This window comes from Triturus cristatus, chromosome 1_2 (assembly GCF_964204655.1).
Source record: "Triturus cristatus chromosome 1_2, aTriCri1.1, whole genome shotgun sequence".
Taxonomy (NCBI): domain Eukaryota; kingdom Metazoa; phylum Chordata; class Amphibia; order Caudata; family Salamandridae; genus Triturus; species Triturus cristatus.
This window is the reverse complement of record NC_140580.1, coordinates 585,059,456-585,080,495: the sequence shown is the minus strand read 5'-3', so window position 1 is coordinate 585,080,495 and position 21,040 is coordinate 585,059,456. Positions and strand designations below refer to the sequence as shown.

At 46.8% G+C, this 21,040-nt stretch overlaps 1 protein-coding gene across 1 annotated transcript in view; it reads left to right on the top strand.

Annotated features, from left to right (window-relative positions):
* The window catches only part of PCGF6 (polycomb group ring finger 6), a 226,331-nt gene that overhangs the window by 183,635 nt on the left and 21,656 nt on the right, over positions 1–21,040 (top strand). Inside the window, exon 9 of the mRNA XM_085606658.1 lies at positions 4,405–4,491. Coding sequence (XP_085462784.1) covers positions 4,405–4,491 — 87 coding nt within the window. The remainder of the gene's footprint in view (positions 1–4,404; positions 4,492–21,040) is intronic.

Sequence of the window (21,040 nt, the reverse complement as noted above, 5' to 3'; positions counted from 1 at the left end):
TCCTATTTCAATGACTGGCTGTTGAAGGCAGGCTCGCCCCAGGCTGTCGTCTCTCACCTCCAGACCACGGCAAACCTTCTGCACTCGCTGGGGTTCACTATCAACATGCCGAATCCACACCTGACTCCCTCTCAGACGCTCCCTTTCATCAGAGGTGTTCTGAACACAGAGCAGTTTCAGGCTTATCCTCCCAAGCGGCGAGTCCAGGATATTCAGACTATGATACCGATGTTTCAGCCTCTGTCCTGGATTTCAGTGAGACAGATCCTGAGGCTGTTCGGACTCATGGCCTCCTGCATCCTGCTGGTAACTCATGGCCGATGGCATATGTGGGTTCTGCAATGGGACCTCAAGTTCCAATGGGCACAGCAACAAGGGAACCTTTCTGACATGGTCCAGATTTCGGCGGGAACTGCAAAAGCTATGCAGTGGTGGCTAATGAACCACGATTGAGGCAGACCCCTTTCCCTTCCCCAGCTGGATCTCACAGTAGTGGCAGATGTGCCACTCCTAGGATGGGTTGGCCATCCGGGAGAGTTGGAGATCAGAGTACTCTGGTCTCAGGCGGAATCAGGACTCCACATCAACCTGCTGGAGCTCCGTGCGATCCGACTTGCATTGAAAGTCTTTCCACCCTCCCTTTAGGAAAGCCTAGTGGAGGTGCTCAAGGACAACACCATTGCCATGTGGTACTGCAACAATCAGGGAAGGGTGGGTTTGTTGACCCTTTGTCAAGAGGCCCATGTATCTGAACATGGCTGGAACATCAGGGCATATCCCTGGTGGTTTAACACCTGGCAGGCTCTCTGAATGCCAGTCATCAATGCCTAGCGGATCGCGAATGTCTTCCCCACCCAGAGATGGCTCAATGTCCCTTTCAACAGTGGGGTGAGCCTTGGTTAGATCTATTTGCATCTGCCAAGAACGCTCTGTGTCAGCTATTTTGCTGGCTGGAGTTTTCGTGACGGCTCTGGCTAGGAGATGGTTTTCCTCTTAAGTGGAGCACAGGCCTCCTATACACGTTTCTGCCCATATCACTCCTGCCCAGAGTTCTCCAGAAGATCAAGATCGACTAGGCCTAAATCAACCTTGGGGCTCCAGATTGGGCACGGAGACTCCGGTATCCCGAGGTACTGAGCATGGACATCGATCCTCCGATCAGGCTGCCTATTCGGGAGGATCTTCTGTCGCAGCCACGGGGAAGGGTCCTTCACTCGAACCTGCCTAGTCTCCACCTTCTAGTATGGGTGTTGAGCAGCTGCAGTTGACCGCTTTCGACCTTCCTCCTGAAGTCTGCCACATCATCTTGGCAGCCAGGTGTCCCTCCACCAAGACGATATAAGCCTGCCGTTGGAAAAAAATGGTGGGATGGTGTGCCGAAAAAGACATTGATCCCCTTTCTGCCGAGTTTTCTGAAGGTATACTTTTCATTCTTTCCCTTTGCCCAGCAGGGCTGTACTCTGGCCATTCTTAACATTCTTAATGCGTGCTACTTTTGTGCCTCTCCATAATTGTCCCCTCGGATTTCTTACAACTAAAACAGCCTATTTTGTGTCTATTTCATCTGCTCGAAGAGTGAGTGAGCTGCAGGCCTTGTCATCCAAGCCCCCTTTCTTGTCAGTCTATCCTGACAAACTGATGCTTTGCACAAGAGCCTCCTTTCTCCGAAAGTGGCCACTCCATTTCACAATTCATGTATGCAAATCCATCACACTGCCTACTTTTTACGCTCCTCCACATCCCTCTAAAGAAGAGAAGCGACTTCAACATTTAGACCCAAGAAGAGCCTTGTCGTTCTGCCTTGACCACACACAAGAGCTTTGTTGGGTATGTTGGTGCGCAGAAAGGTCAGGCTGTGCAGAAGCAGACCATCTCCAGTAGGGTTGTGCTTGGCATTGGCCAGCAACAAACCTCCTAAAGGCTTGCTAGCTCATTCCACCAGAGCTAAAGCTGCAACCACTGTGTTAACCCTCGGAGTTCCGGTCCTGGATATCTGCCAGGCAGCAACATGGGTTTCCCTGCACACATTCACCAAACATTACTGCCTGGACATTCAGGTTCGTACTGATGGGCATTTTGTTCATTTTGTCCTGCAGGACTTCCTTGTTTGAAGTTGGTCCGCAGATCCTCTGCTGGGGATGGTATTGCTTGGGTATCTATTCTAAGGTAAGGAATCTGCAGCTAGAAGTCTCTTATCAGAAGAACAAGTTACTTACCTTCAGTAACGCCTAACCTGGTAGAGACTATATCTAGCCACAGATTCCTTATCAGCCCACCCATCCTCTCCACTGTGCGAACATATTTCTAGGGACAGGACTGCTCTCTTTCAGGGCCCTTGTTTTCCACACTAGTGGCCAGTGTTCTTCATGGCTCTGCACTTCAGGCATGGAAAATGGTAAAAAGAAACTGACATCAGTGCGCCTCGGTGGTGCCTATATCGGTGCGGTGGATGACGCGGACGACGCACGCGGAGATGGCCGACACCACCACCGGCCCGCTGGGGTACTGCTCACGAAAAATCTTCCAGATCCAGTCTGACACTTGGGGATATTCTGCAGCTAGGTATAGGGCTTGATTTAGAATCGGCGGATGGGTTACTCCATCACAATGGTGACGGATGTCCCGTCCACCGAAATATAAAACCCTTAAGATATAATGGGATTTATATTTTGGCAGACAGGATATCCATCACCGTTGTGGCGGAGTAACCCGTCCTCCGAGTTCTAAATCATGCCCTTGATTTCTATCAGATAAGGCGTTACCGAAGGTAAATAACTTGCTCTTCAGGACACAATATTCTGACCATTCTGGTACCATACTGACTAACTCTAGACCAGCATTTCCCAAACTATTAATCGTCGCACGCTGATTTTGGGTGGATCAGGATAGTCCAAGCACTAAATAAGGGTGCCTTTAAATTCGGTGTTTGTCTTGACACATTTGCTGGTGCTTCTGAGACCGAGGTCACATATCAGGCTATCTCTTCTGACAAACTGCTGCTTAGTCTTTTAACATGCTAAAATATACAAAAAAGTGATGGGTGGAATGTTTTAATTAGTCTCAGCCACTGGTAATTACTCCGGCTGCATCTCAATCCATCATTATTTTGCACACCATGATATACACCACAGTTTGGACCCAGCAATATACAAATCAGTCTATACCCTGCTCCACTCAGAACACTTGAGCCAAACTGCCAAGTCAGGTCTTTTCTGAACCAGAACACAAGCAACCCTGGACAGGTTTTGCCCTAGTTATGGCCTCATCAGCTGGGGAAAGCATGGTTCCAGTGACATAGTATACACAGGACCCACTTCTGGGCATACCCATTCCACTTGGGGCGACACATTAAAATATACAAAAAGTGATGGGGGGGGATGCTTGAATTAATCTCAGCCAATTGTAATTACTCAGGTTGCATCCCTATCCATCATTATTTTGCACATCATGTCACCTCAGTTTGGACCCAGCCATCTGCAAATCAGTCTTGACCTTACTCCAGTCGGAGCAGTCCAGCCCGAACTGCCAAGCCAGGTCCTTCCTGAATCGAAACACAAGAATCCCAAGTGCGGTTTCGCCCTTGTTAAGGGGTCATTAGCTGGGTACGGCTTGGTTCCAGTGACATAGTGTGCATGGGACCCACGTCTGGGCATATCCATTCCACTTTAAGGGTGAAACTAGGCAGTTTGGGCTGGACTGTTCCCATTGGAACAGGGTCAAGACTGATTTGCATATGGCTGGACCCGCAGTGAGGTGGCATGGTGGGTGAAAAATGATGGATTGGGATGCAGCCCAGAGCGATTTCCATTAGCTGAGAATAATTCAAGCATTCCATACATCACCTTGTTGTTGCAGTATTCTTTTAACTTAGGCATTCGTATTAACATTTCTTTTTTTCTGACTGCAAAATAAGTGGAGGTTTTAAAGTATATTATGTAACATACTTTCCGAAGTACAAGGAGCGTGAAAGGAAAGTCTGTAGGCTTTCTTTCTTTTGCAGTACACAACAAAATGAAATTACCTATCCCTTTGCCCATGGTCTTTTCCCGAATTTTATCCACCTTCCCTTTTCTAAATACATTGATGCATATTCTGCCACAAATATGCTAGTGGGTGAATTTCAGTATGCTACAGATTTCCATTAACAACACTGCCCATATCTGTAAACCGTAAACATAGAATGCCCGATATTTCTTAATATATATGCTCTCTGAAGACCGAAGTGTGTGTCCTTCTACTTAAATAGTGCAGAATCTAAGGAAATGAAATGAGGTTGGTTAAATTAGTGAACTGTACCCGTGATGGAATTGTATGATAGTAGGACTCAATAAATAATGCAATACTTGCTTTCTGCTGCTTTAAACTACTGTCCACCTCTTATTACAATATCATGTTTATTTACAGGTGGACATTATATGTGGAGACCATTTGTTGGAGCATTACCAGACTTTGAGGGAAATCCTCAGTGCCATTGGCGATACTGCAATACAGGTAATAATGGTCTTAACGTTATTTTGCTTCACGTAATTTCAATGAAATGTAAAGCCGAAGCGATGACCACATAAAATAATGGTTGAAAATCAATCCTCCTTTCCTGTGCTCTAGTAAATAAAATAATTTTTATTGCCAGTGGCTTGTTTTTTGCCATAGTGGGCCTAATGTCTGTGTACTTGTGCCTCGTGCAGTATGTTCCATGGTCCCTGTATGCAATGATACACATGAGCTAAATAGCAGTGTTTCAGGTTCATTCAAAGCTTTTCCTCCCAAATTACCACTTCAGAACAGCAGTCAAGGAGCTATGGTTACCTCACCATGACGGACGTACTGTTCCTCTGGCTAGGAGAAACCCACCTATCTCTTCTTAAATAGATTCTTCGTATAGCGGAATGACTCATTAAAGGTCTTTGGAAATTTGACAGGATAACCCTAACCCTCAGAGTTCTTCTGTTATCACCTTCAAAAACTGAGCATAATATACAAATCCGTGGCACCCCACTTTATCTGGTATCCAAGATTAAGATGTGCAGAAATCTATGAGAGCCGCATAGTAGCAACATCATAAGACTAAGTGCCAGGAAATGTAGAAAGAGAAGAAAAGATGCCAGACCTTTCCATGTTCTCCACCATCAGGTTTGAACATGATCCAGTGAGCTCCCAGTCTTGACGAGTTCGACGGTTCACATCATGTCTTCAGGTTCGCAAGCTTCTACCCCGTCTCGAGTACAATCTTCATTGCATCACTGTCTACCATTACGTCCGTAGCATCAGTACATTTTGTTCAACAGCGAGCTTCCGGGCCAGCGACACTCTGGCCCTTCTAACCACCGCCTACTCCGGCCTCCCTAACAAGGATGACAAACTCCTTGAGGTGATGTAACAAACGCCTTTTAGGAGATACACTAGTGCCATTCTAAATATCCTTGGACAAATCTTCACACAGTTTGCAACTTGTGCCTCTCCCCGGACCACGACGAAGGCCAATGCGATTGCTGTTCGGCTTTCCTAAGTAAAACAACTCTCCGTCAGCTCAGAGATTATCGGTGGGCTCACACTAGGATGGTACATTTCCACTTCGTAGACACTGAACATCTTCTGAGAAGCTGACCCCCTGGTTGCCAAAGAAGGACAGGAGGGGGATGTTGGTGAGTCACCAGAGCTACTGGCTCGACGGCCCAACCCAGAGTACATCCAAACTGACGCCTCAGACTCCGACAAGGAGCTCATCCAGGAGGAAGATGATGAGTCCCTTGAGGGCACTACATCCACCTCAGTGGGCCCCGAGCAATGCATCAGAACAGTAGCACGCGTGAGTAGTGTCCCCGCCACTCCATCGATGACTTCTCATAAGCAATCGCATGTCAAAGCCAAGCACCACCTCTCCGGGGTTCAGGCGTCAAGCACAAAGTGCTGCCACCTTTTGGTGCTGCACTGCCCTCTGGCACTGGTCGACACTGGCCTTGACGCCGAAACTACCTGTCAGCGCCCAATCACAAGTTGAGCTGAAGCCGTAGACATTTTGTTGCCAGCAACACCTGACGTCCAAACCAGCCTCAGAACTGAAGACACTGTGCTGTCTCCATTGGCAAAACCATCTTCAGCATTGAGGTCTCATACTCTTGACATCGAAGAATGACCCATCTTCGAAAGGCTCCAAGAATAGCTGGATGTAAGACAACACAACATTTTCATCCATCCATGCACAAGGAAGATTGAGGCCTCAGAGAAAATGTGACCCCAGAAGTCTACACCACCTTCTGAGGATGCTCCATCACAGGATGTTCATGGCCCTCGAAAAAGGTCCAGAGACAATCCTCCTCATCCTCTTCCTCCTCTTACCACTCTTCCTCCATCTCCTTCTCATCTACGTCCTCTTCCTCCTCCTCCCTCATCACCTCTGCCTCTTGCATCTTCATCTCAACCTCCTCTTCTCTCTCCCATGCACTCGCCACATAGGTCTCCACAGTTCTATTCAGACACCGGCAGCCCAAGTCCTAATTTGCTGGCGGAAGATCTTGCACCTGTGCACCAAGGAGTGTCTGGTGACCCTTGGGAGGATTATAATCTGTTCCTTCCCACAGACTCTGACTTGGAACACATCCCAGTCAGGGCCTCACCGTCTGATGACATGACCGCATACCATAGTGTCATTCAGCGTGCCACTACCTCACAAAGGGAATTTGTACACTACCCCACAGGATGAGGAATTTCAACTAGAGACCCTCTCTAAGACAAAGCGATCTACTAATATCTCCCCATGCTTAAGGGAATGGTTAACTCGGCTCCTGATATTTTTACAGAGAAGAGCCAGTAAAATCTTGTGTGGTTATGCCACGCATTAAGAAGAAATATAAGCCAGCTCCCTCAGACCCACTCTACATCAGGAGTCATGTCCCTACATTCCCTAGTTGTCACTGCTAGGGAACAGGAGGCAGCTCGGGCTACTGGGGAAGCGTCACCTCCTGATAAGGAGAGTAAGCGAACACATGCTTCATCAAAACGAGTAACGGTAGGCATAGCAACACAGTGGTGCAACGCAAACTCACTGGGCCTCCTTTCTAGATATGACAGGGCCTAGTGGGAGGAAATGGGTGGGGGGTCTCAGCATCTCCAAAACCAGTATCTGAAAACAGCTAGTTGAGGAAGGTAAGGCCATATCGAATGCCAGCGTTGGATGTGCTCTGGATGCGGTAGATAGTGCTACAAGGGAAGTAAACACTTCCATCAGCTTGCAGTACCATTCCTGGCTCTGACTGTCTGGTGCGCTGCAACTCAGTGACCTGCCATTTGTCGGGGACTCACTCTTCAGACCGCAGGTGGATACGTTTTAGAAACTAAAAAATGACACAGAGACTGCGAAGGCCATAGGCGCCTTGCAGATTCCTTCTGGTCAAGGGTCTTTTTGCAAGCACCACTACATAGGAGGTTCCAAGACCAACTTTCTGGAACCGTCCCTTCATCCCAAGGTCTCCAGCAAGGTTTTCAGCAACAAGCAGGTAGAGGTTTTTTAAGGGGCTCCTTTAGGAGTAACAACTCCAGGGGCAAGGCAGAAGCACCCAACCAAGTTACCCTCCGCTCCCAAGTACTGATTTACCCAGCATCCCCACCAATCACACAAAATACTCTCATGGGAAGACTTCAGCGATTACTTCCCCACTGGGAAAGATCACCAGTGACAAGTGAGTTTTCTCTATTATAGAGCACGGCTACTGTCTAGAGCGAAGCAACTCAACCAAACATTCCCGTCCCGTGCACCCATGCCATCAGTCCCATACATCTTATATGCCTACAGCAGAACGTTCAGCCTCTTTTCTCCAAAGCAGCCATAGAGCCTGTACCCCAGAAACACCGGCGCAAGGGTGTTTATTCCCTATACGTCCTAATCCACAAGAAGGATGGTTTCCTCGACCAGTCCTCGACCTCAGTCCTCTTGATAGGTACCATCTGTCAGAGCACCTCCACATAGTAACCATATAGGATATCATCCCTCTACTGCAGCAAGGCACCTTCATGTCCACCCTCGACGTGAAGGATGCCTATTTTCGCATCCCAATCTCTCCAGCTCATTGCTATTACCGCCGATTCGTGGTAAGCAGTCGGCACTACCAGTTCAAGGTTCTACCCTTCAGAGTCTCCACAGCTCCAAGGGTTTTAAAGAAAATGTCTAGCAGTGGTAGCTCCTCATCTAAGAAGAGCAGGAATCAATTTTTTTCCTTATTTTGACGACTGGCTGATAAATAGTGCAAGCAATCAAGAACGCTTAGTTCACACTCAGGTCACAGTCTCCCTCCTTCACACTGTAGGGTTCACAATAAATTGTGCAAAATCCCAATTGGAGCCACTTCAAATCCAACCCTTCCTAGGGTTGGTCCTCAACTCGATAGAGGGAAAGCCTTTTTCAGTTAACAAAGAATACTATCTTTCCAACTGTTGCCTCATTTTCAGCCACTCAGTTGCATCCCAGTTTGCACAGTTATACGCTTGCTAGGCATGATAGTATATTGCATTGCGATAATTCCCCTTGCATGGCTTTGTATGCAGCCGATTCAGAAGTGCCTCTCCAGTCAAAGGTCACAAGCGCAGGGCCATGTGGAAGATCTAGTGTTGGTAAGGGCCAGCACCCATCACTCTCTACAGTGGTTGCACCCCAACAACTTGTTGCAGGGCAGGCCTTTTCTAGACCCTATTCCGCAAGTGAGCATTTCCACGTATGCCTCCCTAAACGGCTGGGGGCACATCTGAACAGTATGACTGTACAAGGTCTGTGGCCACCTCATCTCAAGAGTATTCACATCAATCACTTGGAACTGTTAGACATTCAACTAAGTTTGAAAGCATTTCTACAAATTTAAAGCAAAACAGTTCTGGTGCATACTGATAACATGACTGCCATGTTCAGTTTTCAGAAGCAGGGGGGTACTCACTCCCCATCTTTATAAACCCTAGTTCAATCTGGCGGTGGACCATCCATCCCCAAACTCATCTCCTAGCAGAATATCTGCCAGGAGTGGACAACGACTTTGCATCCATAATCAGCAGGACACAGCAACTAATCCACAAGTGGGAACTCCACCCGCAAGTCTTGCTCCCATGCTTCAGCAGGTGGGGCATACCAAACATAGATCTGGTCGCCACAGGAAAAAATGCAAAATGCCAAAACTTCATCACAAGGTTTCCACACCACCAGTCCCTGGTTCTAGAATGTGGACAAGCAACTCTAGCAAACTTGTCTCACTCTCTTTCTGTTAGCACCAACCTGGGCCAGAGACCCATGATTCTCTGTTTGAAATGTCAGTTGTCAAACACGAGAAGCTCCCCAACAGACCTGACCTTCTTGCCCATGACCACAGCAGTCAGACACCCGGACCCCAGGCAACTCAGCTTAGGAATATAGCTCCTGAGGTCAAACATTTTGGGTACCTTGGTTTGCCGCAAGAGTGTATGGGTATACTTAAAGAAGCTCGGAGGCCTACCACATGCACCTGCTATGCTGCTAAATAGAAACTCTTTCTGCATTACTGTACCCAAAGCAACATTGATCCACTCCTCTGCAATTGGCAGTATATAATTGTTTATCTCCTTCACATACAAAAGACAGGCTTAGTCTCTTCCTGCATCAGGTTACATGTAGCTGCTGTTGCAGCATACATGCAAAAGAGAGAACATTCTTCTCGCCTCAAAATTCTGGTCATCAAAGCCTTCATAGAAGGTCTTAAGAGGGTTGTCCCACCTAGGACTCTTCCCACCTCTTCTTAGAACCTGAATATTGTCTTTACCAGGCTGATGGCTCCACCCTTCGAGCCCATGTACGCACGACCCCTTCAATTTCTCTAATGGAAGGTTGCCTTCCTTATCTCAATTACTTTACTTGGGCGCATTCATGAATTGCAAGCACTCGCACTTCGAGGACCTTTTTCCAAGTCCAAAAGGATAAAGTGGTTTTCAGAACTAATCCCAAGTTCTTACCCAAAGTGATCTACCTTCCACCTTAATGTGTTAAGCTCCCAGTCTTCTTCCCACACCTTGACTCAGCAGCTGAAAAGCTTCAAACTCTGCCCCATTCACTGGTTAGCCACAGCTTACTGGAGGACTACTCTAGCTTTTCAGTCTATGCACAGCATGTGTATGTACAGCCAAGCATGCTACAAACGGAATGTTATTTAGCCTTTAAGCATCTGTTCTTTGCATGAAGTGCTGTAGATTCATATGTGCCCACCCTCCTCCCCGGGAGCCAGTGGCTGATGCAGACTTTTTCCCTTTGATATATTCGTTATACTACATGGTCACTGTTCTCATCAATAACACTACTTCTTACTTACACTCACCCTTTGGGCAAAAAAATAAAATCTAACCATGGAGTCGGTGGCCAATCACAAACACAGCAAACACTCAAATTTATGTCGGCAAGAGTATGCACAGCATGTGAATTTACAGCTCTGCATGCAACGAACAGATGTTTACAGCATAAGATATATATATATATATATATATATATATATATAATATATATATATTCATATTCATATATTCATATATTCATTCATATTCCTGCTGGCGGTCGCCAGTAAGTAGTTCTAGTTAGGGCCATGTTTTCAGAGGAAAAGTGGTTTTTTTACTTGCCTACATCTTTGGTGCTGTTGTCAAATCTTTAAGTCATTTTCCCAAAAAAGTCTTGTTAATCTCAGTTCCTTTCTGGAAAGTTTCGCGGAGTGATCTCTGTGGCGGGGGCCGAGAAAAAGGAGGATCCAAAAACATGTTTTCCCCATTCATTTTCCCATAGGAAAATTGAACTGTGATACCTTAAAAACTGCAGAACAGAATTAAACCAAATTTGGTGTATAGCGAGATCTTGGTCCAGAAAGCGTGCTTTTTGTGATTTGGTGTTACTCCGTTCTCTAGTTTTACATGCTGCGAATGATCTGCGATGCCAGTAGAACTCCAGATTAGATCTGATTGCCTGCCACCACATCAACAACGATGTGACAGATGCCATCTTAGGACTCGGGACTAAGTACCTTTCCTAGGAAAAAAGGTTAAAGAAATCGTTTATTAAAAGATATAAGGGGGCAAGGTAGGGACACCCTTCCCCAAGGCCAGAAGAGGGGTCCCAGAGGGACGTCCCCATGGGCCTAAAACATTTTTAAAACATTTTGCTGAAAATTTGCGGTACATCTACGAATCCCCTGCAACATTTCTTTTTGTAAAGCACCATACGAAAATAAACCCGCGGGGGTGGTGCATACCATTTAGAAGGGGGAGGGCATTTTACCTCGCTCCCAGCATTCTTCAGGCTGAATAAAATAATAAGGGGTTAGTGGTGTGCCCCATCCCCAGGGCCGATTTTAATTTTGGAAAGGGGGCACGTGGGCCTCCTCCCCCAGCCTGTTCAGGCCATGGATATGGGGTATACTCTGCAGTGTCCCGAGGAGCCAATAGGTCTCTCCTCTGCAAGAGCTGTTAGCTTTGTCACTGTGTTTTGGCCATGTTGTCAGTGCTTAATTTCAGTCAGTGGTTGTAGGTAGGGCGCACTGGCACTCATTTTTGGGCACCAGTTATTATTTTAACTCAACAGACTTTGACCGAGAATAAGAGAGAGAAAAACACAAAAAGGGGAAAGAAGGAAGAGGAGAAAGATTTTTAAAAAACTGTGACAAAGGGAGTAAGCAGTGACTAAAAAGAAAGTGGAGGAGTGAGTTTGGGGAGCCGAGAGTGTCTGGTGCTGGATTAACGATGCAAGATGGGAGGGAATCAAGACTACGCAGCCTTGGTGTTCAGCACAACGACTTTCTGCAGCAGGATATAGCTGATGCATTTGTCCATGTTGCCATAATGGAATGGGCTGGTGCTGCTTTCTAAACACTAGACGGCAAGGACTCTTTGGACATAAACACTCAGGTGTTCCATCACCCAGTCTAAATTACTTCTTGCAAGAAGTGACCCTCCACTCCTTCCCCCGCATGGACTATTTTCTGTGTAGAGCGACTAAAGGTTAAATTGAATCACTGGAGCACTAATTATAAACCATGGCTTCTGTCCAGCATCCACCCATTAGCCTTGCAATCTTTTGCGTTTGTTCCTGGGTATTGTTGTCAGGGAGTGCATTTGTGCATGTGTCGTTTGAATGTGCATGGGCGTCCCCTTGTGCATGTTTATGCAGTAGGTCTGTGGGATCTGTGTATTGGTCCCTTTATGTCTGTTGTGTGTGCATGGGCACCTGTATACAGACTGCAGATCTACAGTAATAAACATAGAGTTTGAAGAATTGCTAATGACTGAGCCCGTTATCTCACTGACATTTTGTCTCCCAGGCTGCAGGAAAGTTTCAGGGCTGCCACCTCCTACTCAAATGCGTTGTGGTTTTCGGTGAGCGCGCCTGTCATATTAAAAGCACTTTATTAACATGAGCAGAGTGTTCTTCATCTCTCGGGGGATGCTTTAGAGCACTGCCAGGCATCTTTTCATTCCCCGTTTGCATTTTGCATGAGCTCTCTCAGTTGCACTGCTCCTGCCTGCTGTGAAAGGAGCAGAGCTCTGGGCTGCAGGGCGAGCACTGGGGTTATGTGAATGTAGTCTCGGTGCCTGGGGCATCGGACCATGTAACCTTGAACACAGACTAATGCAGAGGGGAGAGAGGCCTTTGTTGAGTTTATTTACAAACTACATGTTTGGATAAATATTGGGAATTTATGGTATGTTGAACATGGTCCCCCTTAGGCAACATTCCTTGCATATTATATGTAGATTTTAGGTTATTTGAAGTGTACAGTTGAAGTTGTTAGAGTATTTAATGGTATAATTCCATTTGCACTGACTTAGCATTGTATTTTAAAGGATTTGTGCAATTGCTTTTATATTTGCGCACTTACACTTTATACATCTTGTATTTTTATTGTATATGGAGTGTCTAATGCTGCTATGAATTTTGTACTGTACGATGAAATCTGTAACTGTTAGGTCTTTGTATGTAGTTTATCTTGTTATTAAGCTCTGGATGATTTAGTATATTGGAGTTTTTCTTGTACATTTTTTTGATTTCAAATTTCTTTATTGAAAAGTTTTATGAACACAAAAAGAGAAAACAGAGCAGGAGTTGGGATCAGGGCAAGGGCCCCAGAATACCCATGACTGTGCTTCACTGGGTCAGCAGATAGCTGACAACATTAGACGAACACCATGCCCGTGATGTCCCCCCGAAATCCCCAACTCCCGAAGAGGGGGAGGAAGAAAAAGGAAAGAGAAAGAAAGGGAAGAGAGTGAATGGAGAGACAGAAAAGGGGGAAGAAAAAGAGAAAGGAGAGTTATCCGACGCCTCTAGCTTCACATTAATATAACATAATGCAGCATCAAGTGACCGATCAAGTCACTAGTCATGGTATGGTGACGACATGCGAATATTTTCATCCAGAAAGTGAGATCATGGCGGCTTATGAGAAGCAAAATAGTCATCCAGGGTAGACCATATGTTCCTCGTGGGTGATTTCCAGGGTGACTGTTGTAGGACAATATTATCTGCTCCCCTGAGATGAATGACCCAGTTCATCCAGCACTTGTAAGAGACCTTGCTAGTGTCCTTCCAATTGGTAAGTATCATTTTAACTGCAGAAATCAACAGTAGATCAAGGAGATCACGATCCCCCTCGGAATGCAAGTCCTCCTGTAAAAAAGCAGTCACCACGGATGCTAAGGACCTAGGAAGAAGACAGTTAAATAACTTATACAAAAACAGATAGACCTTATCCCAGAAGGGTTTCACAATCGGGCAGTGCAGAATAAGGTGAGCCAAATCCCCTTTGTCTTGCTTACAATTCCAACACACATCGTCCTCCCGGATCCCCACGGAAAACAGCCTGGCCGGTGTCCAAAAAGCTTTGTGTAATAGCCAAAATTTCGTTTGGGAAAGGACTGGGGAAATCTTATTACGTGTGACAGATCTCCATAACTGGGGCCAAGAAACATCGGATAGCTGAGTATCAGACAGTTCGTTCCAGTAGTTTACCACCTTAGAATTAAGCTTGGAGGATTTTGGGCGCAGAAGTCGATAGATTTGGGAGACTTGATGACCAAGCCTATTAAGTTTTGCCACAAAGTTGGGAAGCGAGGGGGAGCTGAGAGACACTCTGGATTTCGTAATGGCAGCCCTGACCTTCAGGAAATTATAGAATTCGATATCAGCCAAGTGGAAGCGGGTTTGGAGATCCCTGAATGACAAAGGATATGTGCCATCCGTCAATTGGTGTGGAAAAAAGATACCACTTCTACACCAAGAGTCAAGGAGTAAAGGCTCGCCATTGTAAAGGAACTTGGAGTTAAGCCAAAGTGACTCCATATCGGATCCCCTCATACCAACCTCCAAGGACCTGTCAACTTTTAAGAGAGCCAGTTTAGTGTTCCTAAAGATGGATCTGGAGTGGGTGGCAACAAGGCGGTTGGCCGTGAGAACCGATAGAGGACGTATGTTCTGTAATAGAGCCCCTTCCACCTCCAACCACACCGGCATATAATGATCAGGAGGAGAGACCCAGAGCAAACCCTGCCTCGCTAGAAAGGCATATTGGTATAAACGAAAGTCTGCCAGGTTAACGCCGCCCATAGACTTGTCAAGCCTCAATTTACGGATGCCGATTCTGGCTTTTTTACCACGCCACAGAAAGGACGTTAGAAGATTATCTAGTTTATGGTGAAAGGAATCGGTAAGTAGTAATGGCAACATACTTATGAGATAATTGACTAAAGGAGTAACCATCATCTTGATAGTTTCAATTCTCCCCCACCACGTGATAAATTTAGGGGACCAGGTTTCCAGGAGTGTTTTAATTTTCTGTAGGAGTACCGTTTCATTTTGATACAGGGTGTCCATGATGTTATTACCAAATTCAATTCCCAGATATTTGATGAAACTCGGCTGCCATGCTAACCCAGAGTCCCCCAGTATGTCGCTAGTACAAAAAACGTTCAGTGGTTTAACCTCCGATTTATCTCTGTTAAGTTTGTATCCAGAGTGCAGAGAGTACTCCGCAATCGTCTCCATTAGGGCAGTAATGGAGGAGTCTGGACGCTCTGTAACTATCAAAATGTCATCCGCGTACGCGGCCAGTTTAACCCGGATGCCGTTGATATCCACACCCGCAATGTCCCTGTTAAGTTTGATAGCCTGAAGAAGGGGTTCTAGCGCCAGAAGAAAAAGTGATGGAGACAGAGGGCATCCCTGTCTGGTGCCCTGATATAGGGGGAAGGGTTCCGAGAGAGCCCCATTGACAGCTATACGTCCAGTCGGTTTTAGGTAGAGTGACATAATCATTTTAATAAAGTCCTTACCCAAGCTAAAGGAGTGCAGACAACGCTCCAGGAACGGCCAAGAGACTCTGTCGAAGGCCTTCTCGGCATCTAATGTGATGGCAATCGAGGGCACAGTTTTGGTTGCAGCGTTTTCTAGTACGTGGCATAACAGTCGTGTGTTGTCATTAGATAAACGGTTACGGAGGAACCCCACCTGGGAGTTGCTTATCAATTTATGGAGGACCGAATTGAGTCTGATCGCAAGAATTTTGGCATAAATTTTGCAATCCACATTTATAAGCGAGATTGGCCTATAGTTTTTTGGGAGAACAGGGTCCTTCCCCTCCTTGGGGATGACTACAATGTTTGCTTCAGTCATGGAGTCGGGTGTATGCCCAGTCTCGGCCATATGATTAAAAACCTGCTTCATAACAGGACCTAATTGGGGTAGGAAAGACTTATAAAAGGATGCCGTGAAGCCATCCGGCCCTGGGGCTTTATTTTCCTTCAAGGACCTGACCGTCTTATCTAGTTCCGAGTTACTAATTTCCATTGCTAGCATGGCAGAGTCATCGTCTGAGAGGCGTGGCAGATTGAGATCACGGAGAAAGGCAGAGCACTTCTCAGTGTCGAAAATCTGATTATTTGAGTATAGGTCCTGATAGAATTGTTTGAAAGTATTAAGAATGGCCTTGTGAGATGTGTGGGTTAGGTTATTAGCGTCCTTGATGGAAGAGATTACGTGTTGATTTTGTCTATGCTTAAGATATGAAGCCAAGAGTTTCCCCGCCTTGTTGGCTTCGCAGAGATTCAATGCCTTAAATTTATTAATCCACACCCCCGCTCGTTCGCTCAATATCTTATTGTATTCGTACTTCTTCTGTGTCAGAGTTAAGAGTAGAGTGGAGTCATTCAATGAGGAAATATGGGCGATCTCTAAGTCTCTAATTTCCCGTTCCAGTTGGAGAAGTCCCTGGTTCAATTGTTTATTTAATTTTAGTTTTTATCGCAATGATCGTCCCCCGTATAGTGGCCTTCAATGCGTCCCAGTGCGTGTTTATATTAGTATCAGACACCTTATTGTGGTCAAGGTATTCTGAAATGGCCTCCGTAATCCTTTTTTTATCTTCAGGGTCCGATAGGACGTCATTATTAAACCGCCACCGTTTGGGAGTTTGTTCTCTGTGACTACCGGTCAGGGTAAGAGAGATGCAAGAGTGGTCGGAAATCAATCGTGGAGCAATATTAGAGGACTCAATGAGGCTGGTGTATGCACCGGAAACAAGGATATAATCAATCCTAGTGTATGAATTGTGGGGGGGCGAGTAGAAAGTATAATCCCTTGAGTCTGGATGTTGGAGTCTCCAGGAATCTTTAACGTTAAATTTTGAGCAAATAGAGGTGAGCTCGGCGTGTGCGCTTGTGGGGTGGTATTGGCAAGTGGACTGTCTATCAATTATCGGGTCCAGGGGGAGATTGAAGTCTCCTGCCATTATTATCAAATCTTCCCGAGGGATACCGTCTAGCTTGTCGGACACGTCCGACCAAAAGGTGGGATCATCTGTGTTGGGACCATAAATATTAATCACATGAATTACGTCTTCGCCCCTCCTCAAGTGAGTGAGCAAAAAGCGGCCCTCATCATCGTGCTGGGAGGATTCTAGCGTGATGTTAGCAGATCTCGAGATCAAGGTTAAGACCCCTCGCTTCTTCTTAACTGCCGGTGAGCAAGCCAATTGCGAAATCCAGCTGCCCCTCACCAGATTATTGTCTACTTCGGAAAGCTTAGTCTCCTGTAGGAGCACGATATCACTTTTGGTTTTGGCTAAATATTCCAAGACCTTACGTCTCTTTACAGGATGGTTAAGGCCCTTGACATTCAGGGAAGCTATCTTCAGATCACTCAAAAGGATCCCTTGTTTATCAATGGCCATGAGTAATGTATCTATGTGGTGAATTCAACAAGTGTGGGTCGTGACATAAGGAAAAATGTGAAAATTCTAATGACCCCAGTGCAGGCCCAATGTGGGCACCAATATAAACATACAACCATAACTGCATACCACATCTGGAGCCCGGACAATCCCATTCCGAACAAAGCATACGGTACATAGGCCACTTATCATACCTGGAGAGTAGGAGGCGCCAGCTAGAGAGAGGAAACAGGCAGAAGGAGGCAAGGAAAGAAAAGAGAAGACGAAAGGAAAGTAAAAGGAGAGCAGATGAGAAAGCAACTGTGAAGACCATCAAAATGGTCGTATACACGTGGGCGCTCTCAGCCCCAACCCTCCCCACCCCCACCCACCCCACCCCATCCTCAAAACCTAGCATGTGGGAGGTGCGACGACAGAAGCGTCCACCCGCCCCCCAGGGGAAACAACATGGTCGAAATACATACCTAAACATACCTTCCCAGTATCCAACTTTCAAAGAGCCGTGTGTAAGATTGCAACTCGAAAACAAATGGCTGTTGACATATCAGTGTGGCAAATCCCCCAAAGAAAGAACCATACCACCCCCAGGACGCAAATACCAAAGGGGCCAATACATCACATCGGAACACCGGAGCCGGGCAAAAACAAAAGGAGCAGAGGAATCAGTACAGGCGTCACGCCGGGCCCGGTGAGGATTTTCTCTTGCTGGCCAAAAGCTGCGACGAGTCCATGTCCTGAGTAGGAGGGCCCTCCAGGTAGGAGGCAAGAGCACCGGGGTCAGTAAAAAAGAGGTGTCTCCCCCCCTCGGTGATCTTGAACCTGGCAGGCCCCACGAAGGAGAACAGAATGCCTCTGGATTTCAGTTTGTCTCTCAAACTTAGGAACCCCCTACGAGTATCCACAGTAGGTTTCGAAAAATCTTGGGTAAAGATGATTTTGTTACCCTTCCAGCTGAGGTTGTGATTTTTCCTGGCATGGGCCAGTAATGCTTCTACATGGCGAAAACGGAGAGGTTTACAAATGATTGGGCGGACCCCCTGCCGAGAGGAGGATTTGAATGAAGGGATTCTGTGTGCTCTGTCTAATTCAAAAGGCTGGTCGAACGTTATGCCAGTGAACTTAGGAATCCAATCCTCCAAGAAGGCTAAACAGGAGCCCAGAGGATCCTCTGAACCCTCCGGAACCCCAAGAATTCGGATGTTGCCCCTACGGTTGCGGTCTTCCAACTCGGCCGTCTGTCTTAGGAGCATGGAGGATGTGCTCGAAAGGGCTTTCATCTCCTTACTCGACTTGGAAACAATGTCCTCAACATCACTGATCCTCTGTTCAGCAGCGGAAAGTCTGTTGTTCACTGCATTCATGTCTGCTCTGATGGCAGCTATCTCCAGTTGTATGGTGTCAGTAGTTTGTTTGGTCGACTTGGCCAAATCATGGACATCGGCCAGCTTTTTCAGAATTAGTTCCAAGGTGCTATTGATATCTGGTTTCATTTTGACCGGAGAGTCTGACTGTGAAGGTTCCCCTTTGTTCCTCTTGTGAACCAGTTTAGATTCGCGGTCAGCCATTCTGGAGGTTGTGGCCACAATTGGATAACTAGCCGGCCTGTGTAGCTGTGTAGCTGGCCTGTGCCCCCGGCTTGCACTGTTGCAATAGTGACTGTATAGACTGTATTGACAAAAAATGACTGTCGGCTTCCAGCAGCGCCGAGCACTGGAGGAGAGAAAGGCTGGCTTCAAGAAAATCGCATAGTATCCGTAGTATCCGTGAGATCTGCAGGCCAATGACCACAACTCTACAGTCGGTCGACCAATCCCAGGGGCGTGAGAGGGTAAGCCACCAAAGGGCCGTGCGGCAGAGTCTCTGGGGCCGCAGGCGTCTTAATAAGATGGACAAGTGCCCACAGCTACAGGGTCAAAGTCGCACCCAGGCCGGTGACCCAAGCCTACCCTCCGCTGAATCGCCGGTTGAATCACTCCCAGGGCACACGGGGCACAGCGTGGCAAAGACCGACTCTCGGGTCCTTCCCTCCCCAAGCCTCCGACCCTAGAGCGCTTCAGAGCTCATAAGACCAGGAGTGGAAGCAGTGGGAGTCAAGCTCCGATGTTGCGCGCTGCTATCAGGGAGAGAGACTGGGCAAACACTGACCATGACCTGGGACGGGCTGGAACCGGGGTCGCGCTGGCAAATCTGCGGGCAAGCCCCTCTGTGGAAGGCTTTGTCAGAGTAGCGCTGGATAAGTTGGTATGGTTAGTGCTAGAAATTAAAGATAGAAATGCTCGACATTGCTCCTTCTCGCCGTCCCCGCCGCCGCCATTTTAAGGTCAGGCATGTTGATGCAGTGGCGATCCGCTCTCGAAAACAGCAAAGGCGCCCAGTAAATCGTGCCAGCAAGGCACCAACAGTGGAAACAAACAGCCATCAGGTAAAGAACAAGCAGGGTACTTGCAGGCCACGGGTCTATCAATCGAGGATACTCCGCTCGGACTAGCGGGGAGGCGCCATCTTGTTTCTTTCCCTTCGCTTCGCACCGCGAGGCAAGATGTTTCAAAGGTCGCCTTTGCAGGGACCGTAGCTGGTGTCAGAGGGCTCCTCTTGTGCCCGGCATCTTGCGCGGCAGAATCCGCTCAGCCTGAGTCGCAAACAATCCCCATAGGACACGGGAAGGGCAGCAACTTCCCCCGGACCAACGGAGCGGCGGAGTCAGGCGGCCATCTCGTCTGCCGTCCAAGCCACGCCCCCCTTTTCTTGTACATTTTTATGTGGAACTCTTTGGAGTTCCGAATCATAATACAAATTTAAATTGCATTTGGGAATTTATGAAACGACACAAAATGAAGATACATGTTTACTCTAGGGACCATACCTTCCAGGATATAAACAATCACCAGATAAAACAGTACTGGTAACAACATAAGCATAATGTCCATGGAGCGAGCATTGGTAAAGTGCTTGGTAAGCGAGAACCCCACTTCATCAACGATGCTCTGTTTGCATCTGCCAGATTGTTGAAGCTGCTGGACACCTCTAGTAACCCATAATTCTCACCCCCTTACCTGCAGCAGCACTGACAACCTTCAAATGCCAGGCCTCTGGTCTGATCAGTGCACGTGGTCTGGGCCTGTATTGTACCATGTCAGATTGGCAAACTGCAGAGGGCAAACCAGACTACTCGTTCCTGAGCCATCCTGTGAATCCGACAGCTTGGTGGAGCAGAAATTGGAAAAAAAAGTGCAACTGGGCAATCCTCCACAACAGGGTACTAAAAGACTAGTGATTCCATCCGCACATCTCAGTAATCGTGCCATAACACACCAGCTAAATCTATGAGTGGTGCACATTGCTGCAAAGGTAGTGCCACTGGCCCACCCTGCCGGAATTGTATCAGTCCAACCTCGACCGCTCTGCAGTCAGACACTGCACAACCTGAAATGCTTACTCAAACGACGAATCTTACATTTCATCATTTGCCGTTTTCTGTAGAATGCATATGACCTGTTGACAGATCTCAAGCACTCACAAAGGATTATTAATTCTGGAAAGCTAACTTCTTTGCATGCTAGGATCTTAAAGCGAAGATGAGCATGAAACCACACCTGCAACGGTTTACTGAATCCTATCCTATCAGCACATCAAGACGGATCAAATGTGCATTGTGTACGGATATTTTACATCCCTGCGCCTTATCATCATCATTGATCTTTATTTCGACTTCGTGAAGTCATAAAAGAGATACAATACAGATAAGTCCAGGACTAACACAATAATTAGCATTTTAAAAAAAAGAAAAATTACATCATCTAAAAGAATATTTTCCAAGAATAAGTACTTCATAT